The sequence below is a fragment of the Pleurodeles waltl genome, chromosome 3_1 (genome assembly GCF_031143425.1).
Source record: "Pleurodeles waltl isolate 20211129_DDA chromosome 3_1, aPleWal1.hap1.20221129, whole genome shotgun sequence".
Taxonomy (NCBI): Eukaryota; Metazoa; Chordata; class Amphibia; order Caudata; family Salamandridae; genus Pleurodeles; species Pleurodeles waltl.
The window spans coordinates 2,003,738,675-2,003,763,261 of NC_090440.1; the positions used below are offsets into that span (position 1 = coordinate 2,003,738,675).

A 24,587-nucleotide genomic window follows, 5' to 3' on the forward strand; every position below is an offset into this window, starting at 1 on the left:
ATTATTTTCATCTAACAGCTATACAGCAGTTGAATAATTATGAATAACTTAGTAAATGTTACATTACTGGTGGGATGTCCATTGAGTCTGTGGATGTAGCATAATACCACTCACAATGGTAATGAAAGGAAGAGAAGGTGAAGAACATGCATTTTCAATGTTTTTCCTCGAAAATATAGAGTTGTACACAGAACAACAATAAAGTGCGTGAGATCCAGCTGAGACCATATTAAAACCAGCATTAGCATAGCCAATAGGTCTCGCCTTTGGAATCTAATGGCTTTGGTAATTGTTTTTGGTGGGACTGTACACTAAAAACTACACTAAACACTACAATGACTGGCTCCAACGTTATGGCAACACTATTAGTGCTGATACAAGGACCTCACGCTGTGCCATCAGTGGCATCCTGCTAACAGTCTGTGTTTGGGAAGCAGACACAGAACCTTAACGAACAGAGGTAATATATTTGATGTACTAGGGTGAAATGCTTCAGCATTTTTAAAGCTAGGCTTGTGCGCTTAACAGCCAAGCCAGATCCCCAGCTCCCATTGGCTCGTCAATCTCTAGTGTGTAGACCTGTTGTGAACAAGACTACGCATCGTAGCCGTCCCTTTCCCCACCAATAAACCCCACTCACAACACTTGAAAGACGTCGAACTACTTGCAGCTCGTAAACAGGTCGCTGGTGTCCGTAGCCAGAGAGTCGGATCCCCACTGAAGGCATTGAACTATGGGTAGAAGAGCTGGCAGGGTGCACTGGGATGCAATGCTAGAGCTCAGGCGGACAGCGGTGACCCCTCTACAGTGGCTGCTGTTCCAGAAACCTGGTACAAAATGGAGGCGAGCTGGAAAGTGTGCCCGGGAGGAGATCGTAGAGTTTAGGATAGTCTAGCACCCAAGACCACCGAGCAGCAAGGTCCAACCTCACCACTCTATTGTGAAGGGGAAAAACCATCAAGTGGCACAAATATCTAGCGGAAAGGCTATAGAGTATCAGAACATGATGGGGAGAAGCTGACACTGCACTCCGTGTTTTTATTATTTATGTGTGATGGGCCACCAGAACAAAGCAAGTGAAAAGCAGGACGGGATAGTAAAAAAGAAAAGCGATGGGTGAATGAGTATTGTTACGAAAGCGTGCATGTTTACTGAAAGTCGGGCTTCTAAGCTAAGCACCCACAGTCTAACACGTGCAGGAAAGAAGTAATAAAGTAGTTCCTCAAAGGAACAGATAAAAAAAGCAAAGCATAAGGATAAGAATACAGTTCTGGATACTGCCAATAGTCATTGCCAAAATAAGGAGCATCTATTCAAGATCAAAGGGCCTCCTACTGGGAGAATTGATTGAAACTGCTCAATAAAGAGAAAAAGGATTGATTGGTTTAATGTGCTTAAAAAGCCCACATAATTCATATTTGACATGTGAATGCATAAGTGGTACTGAGAAGCTGTTGAAAGTTGAGACACTGTAAAGAAGAGAGGATACACACCTCAGTGGCAAACCACCTGTTGCATACTTTATGAGCTCCCTTAGGTGACCCTTATTGGATACTTTTGAGAGGAGTGTGTGGTAACGTGTCGCTGGATTTTTTAAAAGGTGGTCACCCGTTGCTGGATGCACTGAGATGTCCATGTAGAGATTAAAGCTGGATGCTTTCACGTCTTTGTGATGACCCACTGTCGGATGTGTTGGAGAGGTTTGTATGGCAAACTATGGTATACTTTAGGAGGTATGAGGGGGACACGTTGTATTTTTTGAAATGTCTGTGGGAGGATGCGTGTTGGATGTATCAGAGAGGTCTTTATGGTGACCCACTGTTGAAAGTTTTGGAAGGTCTGCTTGGCAACCCATTGTTGGATGTTTTGAGAGGTCTTTATGGTGACCTGCTGTTGGACACTGAAAACTTGTTTTTATACCAGCTTAAAACACAATCAAATCTTTGCCACACATTTTAAACATACTGTCATCTCATATTTGAGTGTTGTACACTACACAGTTAGCCTGGCTGTTCACGTAAGCATAGTGTTGTTCAGAAGGTGGCACAGACAAGTGAGATACAACAGATTTAGTGAAATCTGCTTTGTACCATGCCCCCTTGCATCTCACTTCTCAAGGACTTTTTACATTCTTCCAGCTAGAAGAACTAGGCACCTGCTTTTTAGATGTTGTGTTAAGTTTTTGTTTGGTCATGTGCTCTAGCCTCCATTTTTTGCATTATAGAAACAGAATAAAAGAAAGTGAAAAATAAGGAAAATGTTGCATTGCACGCTCCAACGCCACCGCCAGCAAACAGCTTTTCTGTTGAAATTACATATTTCTGCTTCAAATATGTTTGGCAATAAACATGTATTAGACTTCTACGGGCTTCTCTAAGTGTATTTTCATTCATAATTTGTAGCAGACAGAAGAGGGGAGGGAAGGGGGAGCTACGCTTATGGCATACAATGCTCCCCACATGCCAGACAAAAGGGACACAAGGCTTGGCTGCTGCAGCCAAAGCCTCATCGGATTTTTCTGGAATTACTACCCAGTTCTTGAGTCCGGTGTTACAACACCCAGGAAAACTGGGTGCAGCAAGATTGGACCACTCTGAATCAGTCAGAGAGGAAGCCCTTGTGGTAATTGTGCTATGCCTGAGTTATAATCAGTGTCTACATGGTATTTTGCCCAACAGTATCTTCAATTCTCTCTATGATAATGACATTTTTCTTTTGTATACGGAGTAAGAGTGCTTGTCCATTCTAGGATGGGTGTTTATTCAATGGACAAAGGCCAAAAATACATCCATCACCTGAATCCACAGATATGGGGATATTCGAAGGAAAAAAGCCCACTGCATGCATCACATGGAACCACAATTATGTAAATATTCGGAGTTCAGAGGCCCATTACATTAATCATCTGGATCCACAGATATGTACATATGTGAAGGACAGAGGCCTATTACTTCCATCACTTGGATCCACATATATGTAGATATTTGGAGGACAGAGGCCCACTACATTCATTGGTTAGATACATCGATATGTAGATATTTGAAGGACAAAGCCCCATTGCATCTATCAGCTGGAGCCATAGATATGCAGATGTTAGAAATCTGAATATTCAAAGGACAGAGTCCCACTACATCCTTCAATTGGGTCCACAGATAATGTAGACGTTTTGAAAGACAGGTGTCCATTACTAGGACCCACAAATATGCAGATATTCGGAGATCAGAGGGCCATTACGTTAATAATTTACATTCACAGAAATGTAGATATTTGAAAGACAAAGGCTTAGAACATTCAACATTTGGATCCACAGATACGCAGATATTTGGAGGATAGAGGCCCATTCCATTCATTATTTGAATCCATAGCCATGTGAATATTTTATGCACAGAGGCCTATTACATTCATTATTTATATCCACAGATACGCAGATATTTGGAGGACAAAGATCCATTACATTCACCGTTTGGAACCACAAATATGTGGATATTTAAAGACAGATGTCCCTGACACCCATCACTTGGATCCAGAGATATGCAGACATTCGAAGGACAGAGGCCCATTACATTAATTGGTTGGCTCCACAGATGTAGGTGTTCGAAGCTAAAAGGCCTATTTCATCTATTACCTGGATCCGCAGAGGCCCAATGCATTCATCACTCGATTCAAAGATATGTAGATACTTGAAGAACACAAAGGTCCATTGCATCCATCACTTGGATTCATAGATAATGTATTGTGTTGCAGTATTAACACAGAGGTTCCTACCCCTATCTGGGGCGCTTGCATCCCATGAGTAACACACTACACTGTACAGGGTGTGTAGCTGGAAGTCTGCTGTCCTTGTTTTGATCCAATACAGGATGTGTTTCCATGTCACCTGTCACAACCACTGAGGTACGATTATCGTGTTATGGGACGTAGTGCTCAGGACTGTGATGGATAAAGGCGTGAAAGAGGTGCACATGTTATGGTTTTCATTAAGATGGTAGCATTGTATAGCTTTACAGTTTATTTATAGGGTTATACATTATTTCTTATAATCACAGCCCACTTGTTTAAGGTTTATGCTCCTTTGCATATGTACATTTTCCAAGGGCAGAGGCACATTGCATCCTTCATTTTGACCCACAGATTACTTACCACCATGAATGTTGTGTGAGACGTGGGCTGAATGCTGATCCAAAAGAAGCTCTGAAAGGTCCTAAGCAGGGGGAGGGGCGGGTGGCCAAGGTTACAGAACAGAAAGCTCAGGATGTGTTTCCTTCTCAGCGGATGCCTGCAACATGTCATTCAATTCCCTCTCCGGCGCTCCCAACACGTGACAAGGCTGTGCAGAGCCAATCTGAGCCCTCAGCAAAATGCTTAGAAAAACATTATTTATAATATCTGTTAGACGAGGAGACATTGTTTACCAGACCCGATGATAAATTCTCACTTGAAAAATGCCTGTCTGGGCTTTGTGGGAGTCATATGGTTTTATTTTAGCTGAAAACTGAATTCCGTCCTGATAACGCAGAAGTATTTAAAATGTGTTTGCTGTATAAAAAAACACGATCTTAAAACATTTCTACACACATGCACGCATATTTATATATATGAAAGGAACAGAAAGAGGAGCAGGAAGAAGAGAGGGGCTTTTTACAGGATTGTTTAAGTGAGCAAAACTTTCCCTTGGAAATCACTCCAATCGGATACAAGGTTTTTTCTAAAATAATCCCCAGCTCTGTATTACCTTTTGAAAAGTGCCTTCATGTTCTGCACCACAGACAGTGCGGTATAATTGTTTTCGATGAGTGAGGGGTGGGGCACAAACCCACCTCAAACTGTCATGATGTCATTTCCTTAGGAGAAAAAAGCTAAGTTCAAGCATTAATTGTGAGATAAAACTATTCTGGTGGTTCTTGAGTGCTGTATACAATTCAGATTTGAGGATAATCAACTGATAAGCAAAGGGCCCTGCCTTGAGATGTACAGTGGGTAGATGACCCTCGTTAATATTTATTGCAGAAATTCAGAACGCCCAGCTCCAAACTGTGTGCGAGGATCAGCAGATAGTAATTAAGACTGGCTCGTCTGATGGAAAATATAATGTTTCTAGTGTTCTTAACAAAATGCAAATACCGCACTAAGAACCTACGCTGTAAAGGTGCAAAATATAACCTTAAACATAGTTTGTCTTTCAAAATACAGAACTTTTCAATTAATAATTTAACATATTATCCATGTACTAAGGCCTCTAACACCGGAAAACATACAAATAACATGCACAAATTAACAAGCTGTCACAAGTAGAGGGGTGTGAAATGCGCATGTGTGATGGGAGGAAAAACAGTGTTAGGAAGGAGAAAATGATTTAGCTATTAGAAAAAGGAGTGTCTCAAGCACACTACTGTGGGGTCTCAACTCAGGGACACAAAGTGTGGACTCCATTATCTATAAATGGCCCAGACTCTTGGATAAATCCGACCTTCTGCCTTCATCCCAAGCACTCCACGGGCCGAATTTGTTCACAGTGTTCACCCAATTACCAAGTTTCTCATTTTATGAGTCTTGAAAATAGATAACAGGAAAATAAATGTCAACACATCAGAGATCCAGTGGCCCTACTTACGTTGGTACCACAGATGCCTGAGCTTGCATATATTTCCACAAAGGGGCACATTTTAAGTCCCTAACATAGCAAAAAAAAGGCCTTCAACAAACGTTTTCTCCAGGTAGTGGACAAGGCAACAAAACATTCACTGAGTAAAATGAGAGGGGAGGATCCAAATGGTGGAAATCTTATAGGAATCAAAGTGATATTTCTCACCTCTGCTTTTTCCCCTTTAGAGACTTGTCTGGAGACGGGAAATTAGAGGCGTTAGAAGTCTTTGTCGCTCTAACTGCTTTGAGAACAAACAAAAATTAGGAATGCAAAAAAAGAATACATTCACCTCTGACAATTCTAGTAAATAAGGCACTGGTTCTCGCAAACTTTTTGTTAAGACAAGCATGAGGCATTACAAAACAACCAAAACCAAATTTCACCTCTGCCCATCCCATTAGTGCAGGAGTCACATGCGTCAGACAAGGAAAATACATTTCATTCTATAAAATTTACCTATTTAATCCCAAGAAATAAAAAGTGGCAATAAAGGTACCTCTTTCAAATTAACATTATATATACACCCCTCTTGGTACCACTAACTTTAAACAACATCCTTAAAATCATCCACTTAGCACTAATAACACTCTGGCCCTCAGTGGAAGTCCAAATCCTAGGGTGGGCCATAGAAAGACGCAAGATAAACCTAAAAAACTAGAAAAAAGCCACCTGACCAGGAGAATACATGGATGCAACTGAACAAAATGAATTGCAATAGAAGCTGTAGCTACTGCTCGATTGAACATATCTACCAAGTGCAACTACTATAGGTGAGAGCAGGCAGTTGAAAGCACATAGCCATGTCAACGGGTCAAAGGTTGGGTTTGTCAAAGTAAGCATGGGGGCTAAGGCACTGCAACTGTAATTCTGGATCTGTGCCTTGGAGCGAAAGTTGGAGCTAATATGTTTTGAAAACTATCAATGGACGCTTTGTATCAGTCTTGTTTCCAGCCACTGACTGGGGCGGTTTGCAGTGGAAACCAATGTAGTAAATCTTTATATCCAATGCCACAATGCACACCACTACAATATCATATATACTCCATGCCAAGTGTAATTGAATTCAACAATTTGTCTTGGCAGAGTGGTCTATTCCTAAATGTTTTTTCACTTTTGTGACACAGTATCATGAAACATTTTGCCATGACAAATCACCCAGACGATAGATAAAAAAAAAAAAAACACACCAAATGCACTGCCTCAAAACTTAAGACTTACACTTGTGGTAATTTCCGTATTGGTACCTCGATTGAAAATGTAGGGTCTCTTGCACCAGTTGGGAAGGAACACACAATGTATAAACATGAAAACCACGAACCATATTTGCAACCTGCTGTGCAGCTGCCATTTAGAGATTCAATATTAAAGTCTTGCCTGTGAAGAAAGAAACAGATGTATGGCACCAGAGCTACAATAGTAAAGCTCTTATGCTAATTCTCAAGTGCAGGTAGGTGCCTGTGCTTAGATTTACTGCTCCAAGAGGTGCGACAAGATGGTAGAGAAGTTGCCATGTCTGTGGACATGGATACCATCCGGTCAACTATTACATTGCTAGATTTCAGTTGCATACAAACACAGCATTCACAATTTAATAAACATTCCTTCTCAAAATACATCTAATCTGATGTGAAATTATACATTTTGGAACAGCTTTTCAACTTGCGATGCAAGATGTTGCCCAGCAAAAAAGCTGATAACTAGGGAAGCCTTAAGACCTTGTCCTGTTTCCCACCTTACCACACTGTGTGATCTTCGGTAATATTATTTTTCCGACTGTGCCACATATTCCTAAACAGATAAGTATGGGCATGTGTATAAACAGAAAAATCTCCGTTAAGTCCAGGTAAAACCTGACTGCATGAAGCTGATCCAACAAACACCCTCCCACCATGACAGAGAAAGACAGGATACCACCGAGCCTGCTCAGGGCTGCAGCTTAGAATCATCATTGGATCAACCAGAAAGCCAAGCTAGAGGTGGAGTCTCGAGCTGCCCTTGCATCGCTTGGTCAATATCGCAGATTCGAGAGGGGTTCAACTTGATAGGTGCAACATGACACCACTGCCTCTCCTGACTCTTTGGAAAAGTGAACACAGACTCCCCATCACTGTCAGCGAACATTGCTTTGCTCCGGAGCTGAGCGCTGCTCAGAGAGGGTTAACAAAATGTTTATCACAAGACTGCCTTCAGAGTTGAAAATAATGTGATCAGTAATGAATTTTGCGTAACATTAGGTTGTATAAATGGACAGACAAGCGCAGACAACAAGTGGCCAGGAGTCGGGGCTAATCTAATGATGTAAAAATAGAGACAGCACCAATTACACTAGGGCCCAGTCCCGAGCTGCTGCAGGGACTGCAAATGAATAGGTACAAATCAGATTACCGACTAATAGACGTGCTGCAAGGGGGGGTAGTCAATGCTAAATGCATCAGGGTCTTGTGACCTCCAGGCTCGGAGCATCACAATCCTAAATTTGACTTCCATACTTTTTCCCCTTTAAAAAATCAAGGCGACTCTTATCCACTTAGGAAAAGGAAACCGAGACAGTCCTGCCTGCAATTGCATGAAATCGTTGGATTACTCGAAAAGAAGGTCTTCTGTTTTTTTCAAAAGATACTTTCCTCCAGCAGTGAAAACATCAATATCTCCAAAAGGCAAACAATTGTAGCTTCAACTACAACATCGTTTATGCCCGGGACCAATGGAAAAGACTCTAGGGAAAGTGGGCTAGAAAACAGTTTTGTAATTTCCTCTTTAAACTTTTTGTTTGCCTTCCCTCGCCACAGGCTCCTGATGTCAGTGTCTCCAAGAGTGGGACTGTGCATACAATCGATGAAGGTAACGAATCCCATTCTATGTAACAAGATTTCAACACGTAGACAGAGAGAAGAGATATCAACAACAGGATTTGGCATCACTGACAGGTATAAGGGCAAAGAAGATATGCAAAAAACGCTTACAGGTTAAGGAAACCTTTAAAAAAGACAGTGAATCAAAGAACATTTTAGAAATAAAAATATACAAAGATTTAGTATGGCGAAACTTAATATAAATGCAGACAAGAAAAGCAATAAAACAGCCTATTCATGTGGAATCCCTCTTTTTTTAAGGTTTTGCCTACAACAGTGCATGTGCGGTCTGCTGCAAGACCTTTGGTTACCTTTCTGGGCGCTTAGGAGCCAGCCATTGTTTAACAGTGGCTGATTTCACTGTCGCTCTTACTTGCTTGGTTCTTATTTGTCAGCTTTGGTAGGCTTCCATCATCTTCATGTGCTTGTTCCTCCCCTGGAGCATGGAAGCATTACTGTGTCTTTCCACTTATTTATTTTTCAGTTGCTACTTTTTATTTTTTGTTTATGCACTCTACGAAAATGTGTGAGTTTTTCAGCTGCCTTCTTTGTGTACTTCTCCCCTCCATGTTCCTCCCGCCCACCTTCTGTTTTTTGTGAGCTTGCCCTCCCTCCCTATGCCAACCTTCCATTGTAAGTGTGCTTCACCTAGCTCTTCCCGCCCACCCTACATTCTCTGTGTGCATGTGCATGTGTTCCTCTAGACCCTAATGCCCACCCCTCGCTGTCTATGTGCTTCCCCCAATATCTTCCACCCACCACCATTGTCCGTATGCGTGTCCCACTGAGCCACGTCTTTCTCTTTCACATTCCCTCCCACTCTGATGCAATATGGAGAAAGTGAAGGGCACAGGTGGGGGAGAGGACAGGCAAGAGAGACTGGGGAAGCGCAAGACTAAAAATTAATAAAAAAATAGCGCTATGACATAGCCTGCTAATACATTTTTTAAAGAAAAAAACAGCACATTAGTATTGGCTGCATCATAGTTTAAAAAAAAATAGTTTTTGCCATGCTGTCCAGCAGCCACTTTACTGCACAGCACAAATACAATAGACTAGACCTACAATGCTTGCTTACCTCTCCACGACTTTAGATTTTGGAAGGTTTTGCATTTTCTTCAATTATGTTTTCTATTTCTGAGTAGGTGTTGGCCTCTATATTGGAAGTCATTTGAGTTTCAAGTTTGAAACATAGAAATGTAAAAATTAGCTTTCCCTTATTTGTTTTTATCAGCCTTTTTACTATTAATTAAACTAGTACGATTCTATAAATAGTGAATTTGTATTTCCAACAGTATAGGGAATCCTGTTTTCCTTAACAGTGAAAAAAACTCCTAGAATAAGAGATGCATAGAGGTCATTGTCCCTTGAGACCCCTGGCATTGCCTTTGTGACCAAAATCAGCACCAGGAACCATAGGCAGTCCGTCCTTTTGGGACGTCAGTTGGGGCTCAACTTTCCAGTTTTTTTGTCAATTCTTTATTACACTACTAATAAACAATACTACATTATTCACTATTACTGTAATAAAAAATGGAGTACAATTAGCTGGAGTATGACCCTCCCTGGCAACTGAGTTAAGTAAAAAATACTTTTGAAAGGATGTTGTGTGCGTGCTTGTGGGTGAGAGTGTGTTTACGTGTTAGAGTGTGTGTGTATGTGTGAATGTATGTGTATATGTAAACGTGTGTGAGTGAAGGTCAAGGTTATATGGCATGTGATGTCACTTTGGTGAAGTCACCTTCATGAATAGATGCTACAAAAAGGTTGTAAAATAAACTATTATGCAAAAGAAAGAGAAAACGGAGAACACGGGCTCTGTGGAATCGGACGTCCCTGTCTATGTAGACTTTGAGGCAGTAGTAAGTGGCCAGATGACAGGCACATGGCAGGGCAACGGAAGGAACGTGAGAACGAGGGATGCAAGATGGAGGAAAAATTGATAGAGTAGGAATCACAATACATGCTAATCCAAACCTGCGGCTGGCAACCTCAACAGAGACTAACCAAGAGGAATATTGATGCCTCATGCATCAAGAGGTCAGGGCGAATTTTAAATCCAAACAATACAAATTGTATGAGGTGGGAAATAAGGCCGGGAAATTGCTTGCATAGTTGGCACGAAGGGAGGAGGGACAGAGATGGGTGCAAAAGATTACCACACCTTCTGGGCAAGAGATAGAAGCAGTAGAAGTAGCACAGATAGTTGCAGACTTCTTTTGAAGCCTCTACACTCCACATATAGAGACTATCGCCCAGCATGAACTGAGAGGATTTCTGGCAGAGATCCCAATGCCTACTATATAGGGGAGAGGCGGTAAAGCTCCTGGTGGGGAGAATCCGGAAAGAAGAGCTAGCTGAGGCACAGTCTTAAATGAATAGCAGGGAAGCTGCCAGATCCAATGGGCTTCCCCCGGGAATTCTTTAATGTATCAAGAGCAAAGTATTAAAGCCAATGCGAATCATGCTTTGCGAGTCCAAACCAAATGGATAACTGCCAGGAGATGTGCAACAAGCAAAGGTAGTCTTTATCTATACAAAGGGGTGTTTGCCTGCCCATTGTTCCACCTAACGCCAGATCTCACTCCTGAATGTTGAAGTGGAACTGCTGACATAGGTGCTGGTGAACTGCCTAATGCAGGTTATAAACCAGGTGGTGGCATGGGACCAATCAGGCTTCATGCTCACTAAGACCACCAGGCACAATTTCCGGCACCACGTTGGACTCTGTGCAAGGGACGGATCATGCATAGGGATGGAGACGCTCACAACAAAGGTGATAGACAGGGGCATTGCTCTGCTGAACCTCTGCCTGTACTATTGGGAAATGAATGGGTGGACAGAAGATTTTTGGAGCCACAGGGGTGCATAAAATTATTATATGGGAAGAGGAGCCCAAATTGATACCAACCCCTACCGCAATGGTCATGGACTTCTGGAAGAAAGCTACCAAACGGACAGGATGGTGGAAAGTGCTAACTCTGCTGACAGCACTGAGGGAGGCAGAACGGTTGGCACCACTGCAGGGAACTTAAGGCCAGAGAAAATGGGACGTGATAGGTATATAAAAACTGGGAGACATCAGGGCGAAACAAAAAATGCTGACTTTTCAAGACCTTCAATCCAAATACGAGTTGGCTGTGGGACAATACTTGGGATACCTTAAGGTCAGGGACCATCTCCAAGCACTCATAGGACCCAGAGAGGAGATGACTGAATAGAGCCCTAGAAACAATGACACATTGAAGAACTGCAGAAAATGCTTGATGTAAGAAAGGTCACACGAACTATGGTGAGAAAGAGTTGGAATAATAATCTAATATTGAAGGAGGCTTAAAAAGATAGACGTTTACACCCAAATGAGGTTTACAACTTCTATGAAATTATAGCCCAGAATCTTGGTGACCCTGGTATAAAGCGAGTATTATCTTTGTTACATCTTCACTGATGATGGGCGAATTGTACTAGAGGTTGAAGATTCACTGGATTTTGATTCGTACAACGTGGAGACAAATGCTTTCAAGCAATTGGTCTGTAAATGCTAACAAACCACCTCAAGCTAAATATTTCAAAAACTGTGATACTAGCATGCAGTATTCTACCACCTATCACAATACAGCCATCTGCCCTCAAGAACAAGGACCGCCACCATTTTAATCAGCTGAAGAGAATAATTTAGAGGTGACGATGGACTCCTAGTTCTCGCTTCAACCTCAAGCAAATCAAGAGTCCAAATAAGGCTTCTACTTTGGCTTCCCTCAAAATGTTAAAGCCGCTGTCGCCTTAGTGCTTTTCCATCTCACTATGCTAATGTATATAGCATGGAGCACTTCTATTAATACTTTGAAAATCACAAAGAATTCAAAATTTAGCTGTCAGATCTTCTCAGTCTGCTCATCTAGCCTTGCATCACTCTCTGTTTCATATCCTTACACTTTATTATGTGAATTGCTCATCAAGCAATCCATGTGATTGGACCACTCTTCCTTCAAGAGAATCTCCTCAATGATCACCAAGCAAGATTATTACATTCCAGGACAAACCCTCGTTCGACTAGTACACCATTCAAAAAGTAGTGAATTGGTGGAAGCCTGTACTCTATCCAGCAGCCAAGCTCTGGAAGTTGATCCCTGCATGCAGAATAGCAAACATCACTTTTGAACTCCAGAGGGTACTACAAATCGGTCTGATCCTATCCACATAATCACAATATGCAGATGATGAACTACCTAATTTGGATCGTAGGTATGAGTGAATATGTCTATGCCCACACCCTCTTGTGTATGTGCAACAACATATGCCACATAATGCTAGAAGCACATCTTTGAACCACCCAGCACCTTCTATTTAGGAGATAGAAAACCCAATATCCTTGCAACCATACACTCTGAAAGGGCACCCAGGAAAATTGATGCAAAACTATACAAGCTGCTGCACAATACAATAAAAATGATAACACACGTTTAACGTAGCATTTCCTGATGCACTTCTAACATTCCTAAGCACAGTAAATACTATCTTAATAATAACAAATAGAATGGTACTCAGTTTACAGACCTCAGATAGAAAGAAGCCTGAATTCAAACTTGTGCTATTCAGATCACGGCATACTACAGCTGTGAGTGCACTTTATCAAAGTGCAGGCTGGGCATCTCTATTGGTACACACAGTCCCCCAGTACCCTGGTGATATGTCGGCATTCAAGAGGCCAAAATCAAATAACGTAACCAGTCCTGACCAGTAAAAGTACTATCCTGTGAGAGTCAAGGTGGAGACTGAGAACGGAAACAGTGCCAGCCACCAACAGAAGAGTCAAAAGGCACTGGCACGGAGAATCCTGAACCAAAGACCTACTTTCCTGCATTTTACATGAATTCCTCACAATAGTCAGTGACACTTGTTTGTGTTAAAAAATAGAAGACAAGTCACATAAGCATTTAATAAGCCTGCAGACATTCAAACCGTAGCATTAGCAGCAAGCTCATACATTTTTCTCCGAATAACAATGTAGTCAAATGTTTAGCCATAAGGCCTGTAACTAATTTCTAAGAGTTGCACTTCAAATTGGAAAATTGTAATTTTCTTGGTTATTCTCATTCATAGGGGATGAGAAACCATCTGCTCTGTTCCAGGTATATCTTTATTCAAACGCTAATAGAATTAAATGGTAAATCAAAATATAAAAGCTATACCTCCTGGATGAAAATGCATGTCTAAAATTTCTGCAACTTAATCCTGGGGGTCATGGATGCTGTTTAACCAATATACTTTCTAGAATACACTGCCTTGAATAGGACCACTTTATTTAATTTGGTGACTCACACTTAATGCCACTTAACAAACCCAGTGCTTGAAGACTTTGCCAGAATAGAGTTATCTCAGCTTTTAAAGAAGAGTGTTAATGCTGGATTTATCTGCTTCAGTTAGAATGCTCTAATGTCTAAACTCGGATGATAACCCCAATCCCTGCCCCAATATCTATCTCCTAGGAGTTGCATTCTGGTGTGCATAATTTCTTGGTTATCCTATAGTCTCAACGGATTGGTTTACCACTGGCTTTTAACGTCATTTGTAATGCAGATTACTAACAGATGGTGCAGTGAATAAGTGCAGCTGGTCTTTTCAGTGCAGTTTATAGAGAAGTGACTGGAGAAAAAGAACCAAAGCTAGGTTACCTGCAGTTCATATCTATATTCAGTGCTTATTTTTTAACCATTTAATCACCAGGTGCACTGTGTACAAAGGCTGAAACTTGCTCGTGTGGTAATATTCATATGTTCGAAGCAAAATTCTGACTTCCTTGAGATCCACATACAATATGAGTACTCCTGGACACCGAGACAATTACTATTCCTATTCGCAAAATATTAACATATAGAATTCCAAATATGCAGAAAGGTGGGCAGATGGAAAGATGTTTCCTCAAACTTACCACAGCAGAAAGAATGTCTTCCCTTGCCAAGAGTAAATCTGCATCAGTTTATATGATGGGAAGCAACCCCAAAGTATTTGTGAATACCTACCTGCCCCAAGGAAAATTCCAAACTGTAAACTTACTGAAGCAACCCTCCCATCACACAGATTTTCTACATTTTAACTACCCTACAGAAGAATACAATTCCACCAATCCAATATCAGGATGAGGAATTTATTCCCCCAGTTTTATGCCTACCCAAGTGGGACTTATGTGCAGAAAAGCTTTCGTGTATTGGGCCGACAAGAAAGACCAAAACTGGTGCTGGAAAACAATTATAGTTGTGGCAGAATACAAAGGGATAGAGGACAACATAGTCCAACTAATGCTTCGCCCCCTCTCTCTGTGCAAAACGTTGTTGCATTTGCTCACTTATATGAAGGTTCTGACCAAACATAACATGCTATCTAAAATATGCTCTTTAAAAACGGGGTAGGTGAGGCAAGGCAGCATTACATATTTTTTGCAATATTTTCAACTATCACTGTCTCCAACTGATTATTTGAGATATGTTACTTCTTCTTTTGGTCTGTAATTGCTAATATTTATACTTATTTAGTGGTTTTCTAGGCGTCAATAAACACTCAAATTAAACACTTCCTAACTTTCCTTTGCTTCTGGAGTAAAAATGACTTATCTTGCCTCAATGTGTGGTGCATATAAATCTACAGACATGAGGAAAGTACATCCAGGGTGAAGCTGGGGACCCGAGGGACAGTTAGAGACATATTCAGGGCTGATGTCAAGGTAGGGGTAAATGTAAGAAACTCGGATAGAGGAGCAGATAGATGTACAGACCTGAGGGACCAAATGTGGGCTCGAGGTCAGGGACAACTAGGGGCGCAGCGAAGGGTGGAGGACCATGAGGACACATAAATGGAGCCAGACACAGGTGGAACAGCAGAGCACAGAGAGGGTACAGATGAGAGAATACCTGATCAGGCTCGGACTGGCCTACAGGGCAATCAGGCAGTGCCCGAAGGGCTGGTCTGACAGGTCAGTGTGTAGGCTGTTTTTCAGCTTTTTGTGGGCCTGTTTTAGGGTCTGCTGTGCTGGTATTTACTGTGGATTTCCTTGAAATTAAAACAAACATTGACCGCAACAAGCTTAAATTAATGCAGTTTCCCATACTTTGCACAATGCAGGGCGTCTTTACAAGTTAAAAGCTGCCCTAACATGCAAACATGGGCCACTTTTTAGCTATGTAATTCACTGAGGGCCCACTCTTATTTTGGTGCCTGGGCCTATTTTATATCTCAGTCTGACCCAGTACCCGAGGTGGTTGATGTCATGATAAAGCTGGAGTGTACCACCCTGGGGTAAGGAAAAAGATAATCCGGAGAAATCGAGCAGCATCTGCGGTGAAAGGTAAAATGATTATTTGTATGGCCGACGCCAAGCAGAAACTGTTTTGTGTTTTGGCTGACAGGACAATAGAGACTTCCTTCTTGTTTAATCAATTTCAGGCTATTAAATGCTCCCTCTGGTGAATGGCCCTTTAATAAGTCACTGAGTTGAGCACTGCGGGTTCTGACAAATTCAAAGCAAGAGGAAAGTGTCTACTCCACTGGCTGCTAATGAGGGTGGGGTCTATACATTGACAGAGATCCTGATAGCATTTGAGGTTACTTTTAAAGGGACACCTTTCGCATATGGTATGAAACAAACCAGGGAATTGAGTTAACACCCCCTTGTGATAAAGGAATGTTAAAAGAGTTGCACTGAGTAACATGGGATGGAGAATACAGCTTACGATTCTTTGAGGTCTTACTGACTGGGTGAGGATAAAGAATCACAGGGAGGATAGACACAAACTTTAAGGCCCCCATGTTAGTTTTGAGAACATCTACTGGAAAAGCCAAAGAGACGGGCTCTTCTTATCTGCCGTCGAACAGTTGTTACGCTTCACCTAGAAACCTATGGTTCTTTTTACTCCAGCTTTACTTCTGGAACTCAAAGACATACTCTACCTGTGCCCTCAGCCCAGTGCTTAATATGTGAAAATATAAGCATCCGGGCTCAAGGCTTTTCATAGCAGCCCCAAAATGCCTGAGTTGGTGAATACCATAGCAGCCTGCTTTTGAGTCGACCTCATGCCTCTTTCCTCCAGCACTCTACACTTCATGTCTCTCTACCTTACTCTTGTAGGTTCTTTTTCATCTTCGCTTTACTTTTTCTTCCTTTTATGCATTTCTCTCTCTTGCTTTAGGTCAAGCTCTGATGTAAAAAAAAGTCTTGGTACCCAGAAAACAAGGGTCAGTGCCCACGACATTCAACCATCATAACCAATAAGTGCTGATCGAATCCCTTCGCCTCCTTCACCCCCTGTGCTTCCATTCAAAGGCTAAACCAATGCACTGATCTCACAAGACCAGGAATATAAAGCCAAACTCAAATCAAGAAACCAACTACTTTAAGATTTACAACTACATAAATTCCTTAAATGAATTAAAATAATGAGGCGTGTAGAGCTCAGACACTGTTTTGCGGTTCTGCAAATGACATAAATAGATTACTGAACAGACTTGTTATCCTAATAAAACAAGGGTAAAGAAGAAGATATTATTGGTCCGCAAAGTACACTGGCATGGTGACACTGTCTGTGATCAAATCCCACGCTCCTAGAAAACTTCAAAACCAATTGCTTTCAAGAAGTGTAATTTTATAAAAGGCACAGGCAGGGGTGTAAGCAATCTTAATTCAGCAATACATTTATAGCTCTAAAATCATCGGGACCTCCTACGAGGAACAAAAAGAGACTTAGTATTAGCTAACTGTGAGCATTTTAATATGTTTTTCTAACTTTTCAAGCAGAAAATTAAAATATGCTACATTCTTTGGTTGATCTGAAAGACAAATATTCTCGTGCCAGCCTGTCACTATCTAAGTGCGAGGAACATCTGTAGCAGCCAAACATGACCTACACTGGACTACAATAACCAGGAAAACCAATGTTTGCCACACTGGTAACAGAATGCAAATGTGACATGTAGACGACAATCTGATTGAGAAAGAATATGATTTTACCATAACCATTATTCCTTCTGGGCCATCGTCATTCCAAAACATTGTAGATTAAGCATTACAAAAGCCAATAGGTTTCACCTTAGGCCTTGCCGAAGCTTAATGTCGATGATGATCCACATCAGAAAAAAATAAAAAAACTGCTTGTTTGCAAATTAGCAAACAAACCAAATGATGGACGGAATTCGGAACAAATCAAACATTCACCTCCAGTCCCAGATGTGAGTTTAATCCATCAATTAATATCAAATCATGTGTAAATCAGTCTTGACCCTGTTCCCCAAGGGAACAGTCCAGCCCGAACTGCCAGGCCAGGTCCTCCCTGGACCGGAAAGAAGCAGGATGCTTGTTTCAGGTCCAAGGAAGATCTGGCCCTGCAGTTTAGGCTGGACTGTTCCCATGGGGATAAGGGTCAAGACTGATTTGCATATGGCTGGGATCAAACTGGAATGGCATGGCAAGCAAAAAAGCCAATGGATTAAACCCAGATCTTTGACTGGGGGTGAATATTTGATTTGTTCTGCACTCCTTCCATCATCTGTTGTTTTTGTATTTGTGTTTGCAAATTAGAATTGCATTGTCAAAAAAGGGTCTATGATGTCTACGAACAAATGCATCATCACAAATGTGTGTGCACATATCACGATGCAGCATGTTTTGTTTTCTGTATTAATTTACTGTTCCAAGACAGCTGATGCCCATCTCAGAGCAGTAAGTTAAAGCTTTTTCTTCTTAGAAAGAAGTGTTCTAGCAGCTAATTTCAGTTGCCAGAGCCCTAAAACAAGGGTAAAGAAGAAGATATTATTGGTCCGCAAAGTACACTGGCATGGTGACACTGTCTGTGATCAAATCCCACGCTCCTAGAAAACTTCAAAACCAATTGCTTTCAAGAAGTGTAATTTTATGAAAGGCACAGGCAGGGGTGTAAGCAATCTTAATTCAGCAATACATTTATAGCTTTAAAATCATCGGGACCTCCTACGAGGAACAAAAAGAGACTTAGTATTAGCTAACTGTGAGCATTTTAATATGTTTTTCTAACTTTTCAAGCAGAAAATTAAAATATGCTACATTCTTTGGTTGATCTGAAAGACAAATATTCTCGTGCCAGCCTGTCACTATCTAAGTGCGAGGAACATCTGTAGCAGCCAAACATGACCTACACTGGACTACAATAACCAGGAAAACCAATGTTTGCCACACTGGTAACAGAATGCAAATGTGACATGTAGACGACAATCTGATTGAGAAAGAATATGATTTTACCATAACCATTATTCCTTCTGGGCCATCGTCATTCCAAAACATTGTAGATTAAGCATTACAAAAGCCAATAGGTTTCACCTTAGGCCTTGCCGAAGCTTAATGTCGATGATGATCCACATCAGAAAAAAATAAAAAAACTGCTTGTTTGCAAATTAGCAAACAAACCAAATGATGGACGGAATTCGGAACAAATCAAACATTCACCTCCAGTCCCAGATGTGAGTTTAATCCATCAATTAATATCAAATCATGTGTAAATCAGTCTTGACCCTGTTCCCCAAGGGAACAGTCCAGCCCGAACTGCCAGGCCAGGTCCTCCCTGGACCGGAAAGAAGCAGGATGCTTGTTTCAGGTCCAAGGAAGATCTGGCCCTGCAGTTTATGCTGGACTATTCCCATGGGGATAAGGGTCAAGACTGATTTGCATATGGCTGGGATCAAACTGGAATGGCATGGCAAGCAAAAAAGCCAATGGATTAAACCCAGATCTTTGACTGGGGGTGAATATTTGATTTGTTCTGCACTCCTTCCATCATCTGTTGTTTTTGTATTTGTGTTTGCAAATTAGAATTGCATTGTCAAAAAAGGGTCTATGATGTCTACGAACAAATGCATCATCACAAATGTGTGTGCACATATCACAATGCAGCATGTTTTGTTTTCTGTATTAATTTACTGTTCCAAGACAGCTGATGCCCATCTCAGAGCAGTAAGTTAAAGCTTTTTCTTCTTAGAAAGAAGTGTTCTAGCAGCTAATTTCAGTTGCCAGAGCCCTAAAAATTTAAAATAATAATAAAAAAAGAAAGAGATTGGTTGGGAAGAGATGGTGCAAAGCGGTTTAAGCACTGATTAGTGGCAGGGGCAGCTGGGGGAGCAACAGAGGAGCTGGGTGGCTATATTAAAAAAACAAGTAGATGTGAAAGGACATCTAAAGCAACATAAGAGCTGGGGAGAGAGGTGGGAGCAAAACAAAGAGCTTGCAGACGGCACATGATTTAGGCAAGCAGCACATGTGACAGAGAGCAACAAAACACATGCACCTCCGTTGAGTATTGAAAGAAAAATGCAAGTCATCAAATTAAAAGGATGTTAAGCAAGGTATCCTTCTGGGGCGGGACAAACAGAGGAAGGAATGCCCACACATAAAAAAGAAGCAAATGAGATAGCATAAATGCAAGCACCATTATAGAGTCAAAATCTACAAGTTAATTATAGCGCAGAGTCCACTTTAAGTAACACCCCTTCCAAGCCCTGTGAGCCACGACAGCAGTACATCAGAACTTCCGGAAGAGTTCATGTGAGCCCTTGCAGCCAGGACCCTCTTGAGATTAATCTGGCCAGCTCGGCTGTAAAGTCCTTATGACTGCTGGTTACCCCACTCTCTCAAGAGGAGATGACCACAACAAAGAATACAGTGAGCTGTGCCTTGCTGGTTTTACTCCTGGCCATTGGTCTGCTGAATGTTGAAACCTCTACAGTAAACAAGCAGATAAAGAGAGCTTCCTCTGCCAAATTACAACATTTGACTCCATGATACACCACTTCCAGACTTTGCTTTCAATGATTACTCCTATAGTGAAGAGACTCTGTGTTCTGCTTCTGTTCCACATCTTCATTCTCTGATTTTACTTCAACTCTCTTCTGCCACCAACCCATGTGGAGTTGTTGAGATCCTTTCCTGGGCATCCCTCTGTGCTATACATCTGCAGCCCTGTAGGAGATATCTTACTTGCACATTTTTTTCTGGGTCGTGGTGGACATGTCATACATGGTAACCAAATCAATCATTTATAGCAAAGAATCATGAGAAATAGAATGAAAAATTGTGACACAAACTTCTGGAAAAAATTGATATGTTTTGTAGCTATTAGATACAATAAATATGTCTCGAAAGACTCACTTAAAGTATCTATCAGAAGTGGGCTCCAAAATGATCAATTATACCTTATAAGGAAACTTGGTCAGTCATGGTCATTTGATACAAGATCAGAAATTAGGCATACCTGTGTGTGGATGACGTAGAAGTATTATAAGAAGTTGAATTACTTGAAAACGTCGAGCCACACAGGAACTGACTGCTGAGGCAGCTTCCTGTTTGAAAATGGAGGTTGTGATATGAAACTGGGGAAGGGTAATGGGGGCTTTCCAAATCTCACATTTTGATGTAGCTCGTCTGCATCCAGTACTTAGTTCAACGTTTATATAGTTAGTACCACCCTCTGGGCCGAGCTCTGTACCAGGTATAGAGTCAGTTCACAGCTCGCTGAAGCTGGCTCCTTTTGTTGTCAGTCTTTCTAACAGATACTGGTCCAAATGTCCATGTACATGTCAACTAGCTCAGGGTAAAACCTCTTGTAACGGGCAGAAGGAGACATCTTGTTTTTCTGTGGTTTTATACATGTTCTGAAGAGCCAGCGAGAGAGCAGAGTTTTTTGAAAGTAGGAATTACTATACTAGTAGTTGTTGCCACTAAATCAATCTCTAAAAGATCGCCATAGACCCCACCCCCAGGTTTGCTCACTGTGATGCAGTTCCTGTGGCATAGTGGTGCCTACATTTTCCCACTGACTTTTGTGGGGTAGAATTAAAAGTGGTTAGAGTCATCTTTGAGTTGAAGAAGCTCTCCTTAAACTTACAGCACCTTTTGCTAACACATTCTAGGGATGTTTGGCAAGCAGTAGAGACAGTTGTACTTGCCACAGTCGTTCTCATTTAAAGAGCCAAGTTTGAGCAAGTTCACCTAGTCACAAATGCATAGACAGTGCACACAACTCTATATCCTTTTCTGGTAATTGTGTGTGTTCCTTTTAAAGCCCAAGCTTGGCTGATGTCTTCCACAACAACATTCATAGGTTTAAGTAAATTCAATGTCTCAAGGGAATGTTGTGAAGATATGTGTAAGGTGTGAGCTACAGAACAGAATTGCACTAATCAACTTATTTAACGTTTCAAGGGTACTGAAAATCTTCCAATTTATGGGGGAATTGCTAATAAGGAAACAATATCCATCGTCAAAATTTCTTCCAAAACTCTGTCCTTGTGGTGGAAGACTTACAGTCTCATCCCCTCAGTTTCTCCCCTCTTATTGAACTTATGCACCGTAAATGTGACAGCTTTGTCTAAACGCCTACCCTCCTTCAGGCAATTTTTAACTTCATTAATAAACTGGATCTCAGATTTGGTAAATAAAATCATATGCTAAATGTACACTGGCCTTACATAATGCAATCTGTTATCAGATGTGAACTATTTTAGTTTCACAGCTTTTGAGACTAGGGATATTGTATGACTGATGCCTCTGCAGTGACTTAAAGCCTCATTTAGAGGGGACTGAAAATCCCTGTAAATACCGAGTAGAACCCATCCTAAATAGGTATGTCCTCCACAGGAGGGGCAGTGTTATGGACGAAATTCAGAAGGATGATTCCAATTGTAATTAAAATTCAACAGTAATAAACCAGGCTTATTGGGGACTTTAGATGTTACTGTGCCCTATGCCAAAGTGTTTTTGAATTATTAAACATCCTAGAAAAAATAACACAGGCCCTAATGTTCATGATATGGCCTGCCCCATCAATTGTACCGAAACAGAGATTTTTTTGGCAAGGCTACATATGTTATGTTGTCTGTACAATATAAATGTTTGGGCATCCTAAACCTAGTGATCCTCATGGTGGATTTATTGTGAAGAGTCGGTTACTTAGTACAATGTTAAGTAGCCTCATGATGTATGTTGCAGTATAAAAATACTATGGCATGTTCTAACAATAATTAAGAATATGTGTAAGGTACTAGATTCTACAGCAAAAACTGTATCCGTGTAACAATGAAAGATTTATAACATCTGTTTCGGATTTCATATAGGAAAGTAAGGTCGGAAAAGAAAACATCCATCCTAAATGAAGATGTGGGTGTCTCCGACATCGAAAACCTAGTCAAAAGAATTACAGGGTAGCAATATTCAAATAAACACAAAACTTCTTTTCAATACATAACCGGATGCCAACTGGGTAAATTACTCTGAATTAAAGATCGCATGCCCTGCACTACATTTAAGACAAATATAATAACAAATGGTATAAGCAATATGAAAAGTCATGCTGAAATGAGTTGTGGGAACCAGTAACAGGAAGCAGGTGCTTATGGGAAGGGAGAATACATTTAAAATTCAATGAGACATGCTTTCCCTGCGGTTGCACAAGTCTGATCCTTCTTTGATATGTGTATTCTATGAAAGAAATACATCTAACCTGGAAGTTATACTTTAGAACTGATTTAGAGTGAAGCTAAAATTGGAAGAAGGATGAAAAAAAATAATATATATATATATATATATATATATATATATATATATATATATATATATATATATATATGTACAGGGCCGGGTTTAGGGCAGTGCGAGCGGTGCGGCCGCACTGGGTGCTGACCTGGATTGGGGGGCGCTGTGTTTAGCAATAACTTAGCAACTTGCGATTTAAAAGCACCTGCTGAAAAGCTCACTGTGCGTCCAGCCTCTTGGAAGCAATTAAAATGTCAAGATACATCTTGTGATAAATATTCCTGCTAGGAAGAGAGATGGGAATTTTGTCTAGCAGCAGCTTTGACTCGCCATAAAGCAGCATAGAGGGTTAATATGCCTGCTGCAAAGAACAGAACTATATTTTGTGTGGATAGCTGAGTGGATTAGTAAAGCCATCCTTTACAAACGTTTTAAAACAAATGAAACTATGTGAAAGGGGGGATATGGAGAAATGAGGGGCACATTTGCTTTGTGTTAGTGAGTGAATCCGAGGCGGTGATCAAGGGGGATGGGTGCAAAAAAAGACTGTCGCACAGGGCACCACCAGCGCTAAAGCCAGCCCTGTGTATATATATATATATATATTCAAATTGAATGGAAATATATGTATATTTATGTGTATTTATGTAAATATATATATATATATATATATATATATATATATATATATATACAAACACACACACACACACTCAGATGAGTGAAGTGTGCGATGTATTACCACAGTGTGTGGAAGGGCTGTGACCCACAAGAGGTAAAGCCTTGCCTCGAACCAGGCCTAATTACACCCCTCTCCTCCTATAAATAGCATATTACACTGCACTGCTGTATATATGATTTATGCCATGCTGTGCATTTGTTTAAAAAATACATTTAACCAAAACCAGGACACAATGGGTAAAATTCGAGTAGTGAGGTGAAATCACACCAAAAAGACCTTGTGACTGTTAGCACTACAAGCTTTGAAAAGGCCCAGGAACTGAGTAAACATCTTACATTAAGTGATCGTTTGACACTACACTTGTTTTTTCACCATATTTGAGGTTTAATATGTTGACCTTCTAAATCACATGCACGTTTATCAAGTCCAGGACTTAAAGGCTCCGGAATGGAAAGAAAAAACCCTCTGATAATGTGACCCGTGTCAAGGTGCCTCGACCGCTGAGCCGTTCCACCTACAAGTTTACTTGTTCCATCGGCTCCGGTCTACAATGTCTGTGTAGCGCCAGCACATGCAGCGAGAGGAGCGGTGAATATATTCCTTTTTGGATTTATTTTAGAGCGCCTCGCTCATGATTAAACTTTCAGCGTGCTTTGGAGTCGCTCCAACAATTAGGCCACGGCACTTTCCGAATAAGTGTGTGGAGTGCATACGGGGGATACAACCTAACTTGGGAGGCCTATCAAAGCCTTGCATCGGTTAGCTAAAATGTGAAGGGCGTTGCACGTCAGTTTACACTTTTAACAAAGATAAAATTGCATTTATCGCATTAATTCTGCGCTCTGCTGTTTGGCAATGCATCTT

General features: G+C 41.0%; 1 protein-coding gene across 2 annotated transcripts in view; it reads right to left on the bottom strand.

Moving 5' to 3' along the window:
* BCAS3 (BCAS3 microtubule associated cell migration factor) overlaps positions 1-24,587 on the bottom strand; it is a 2,570,631-nt gene that overhangs the window by 72,408 nt on the left and 2,473,636 nt on the right. The window contains exon 26 of one of the 2 annotated variants that reach the window (XM_069226455.1): positions 5,810-5,885. The exons of the other annotated variant lie outside the window; for it this stretch is intronic. Coding sequence (XP_069082556.1) covers positions 5,810-5,885 — 76 coding nt within the window. The remainder of the gene's footprint in view (positions 1-5,809; positions 5,886-24,587) is intronic. 2 annotated transcript variants of the gene reach the window in all.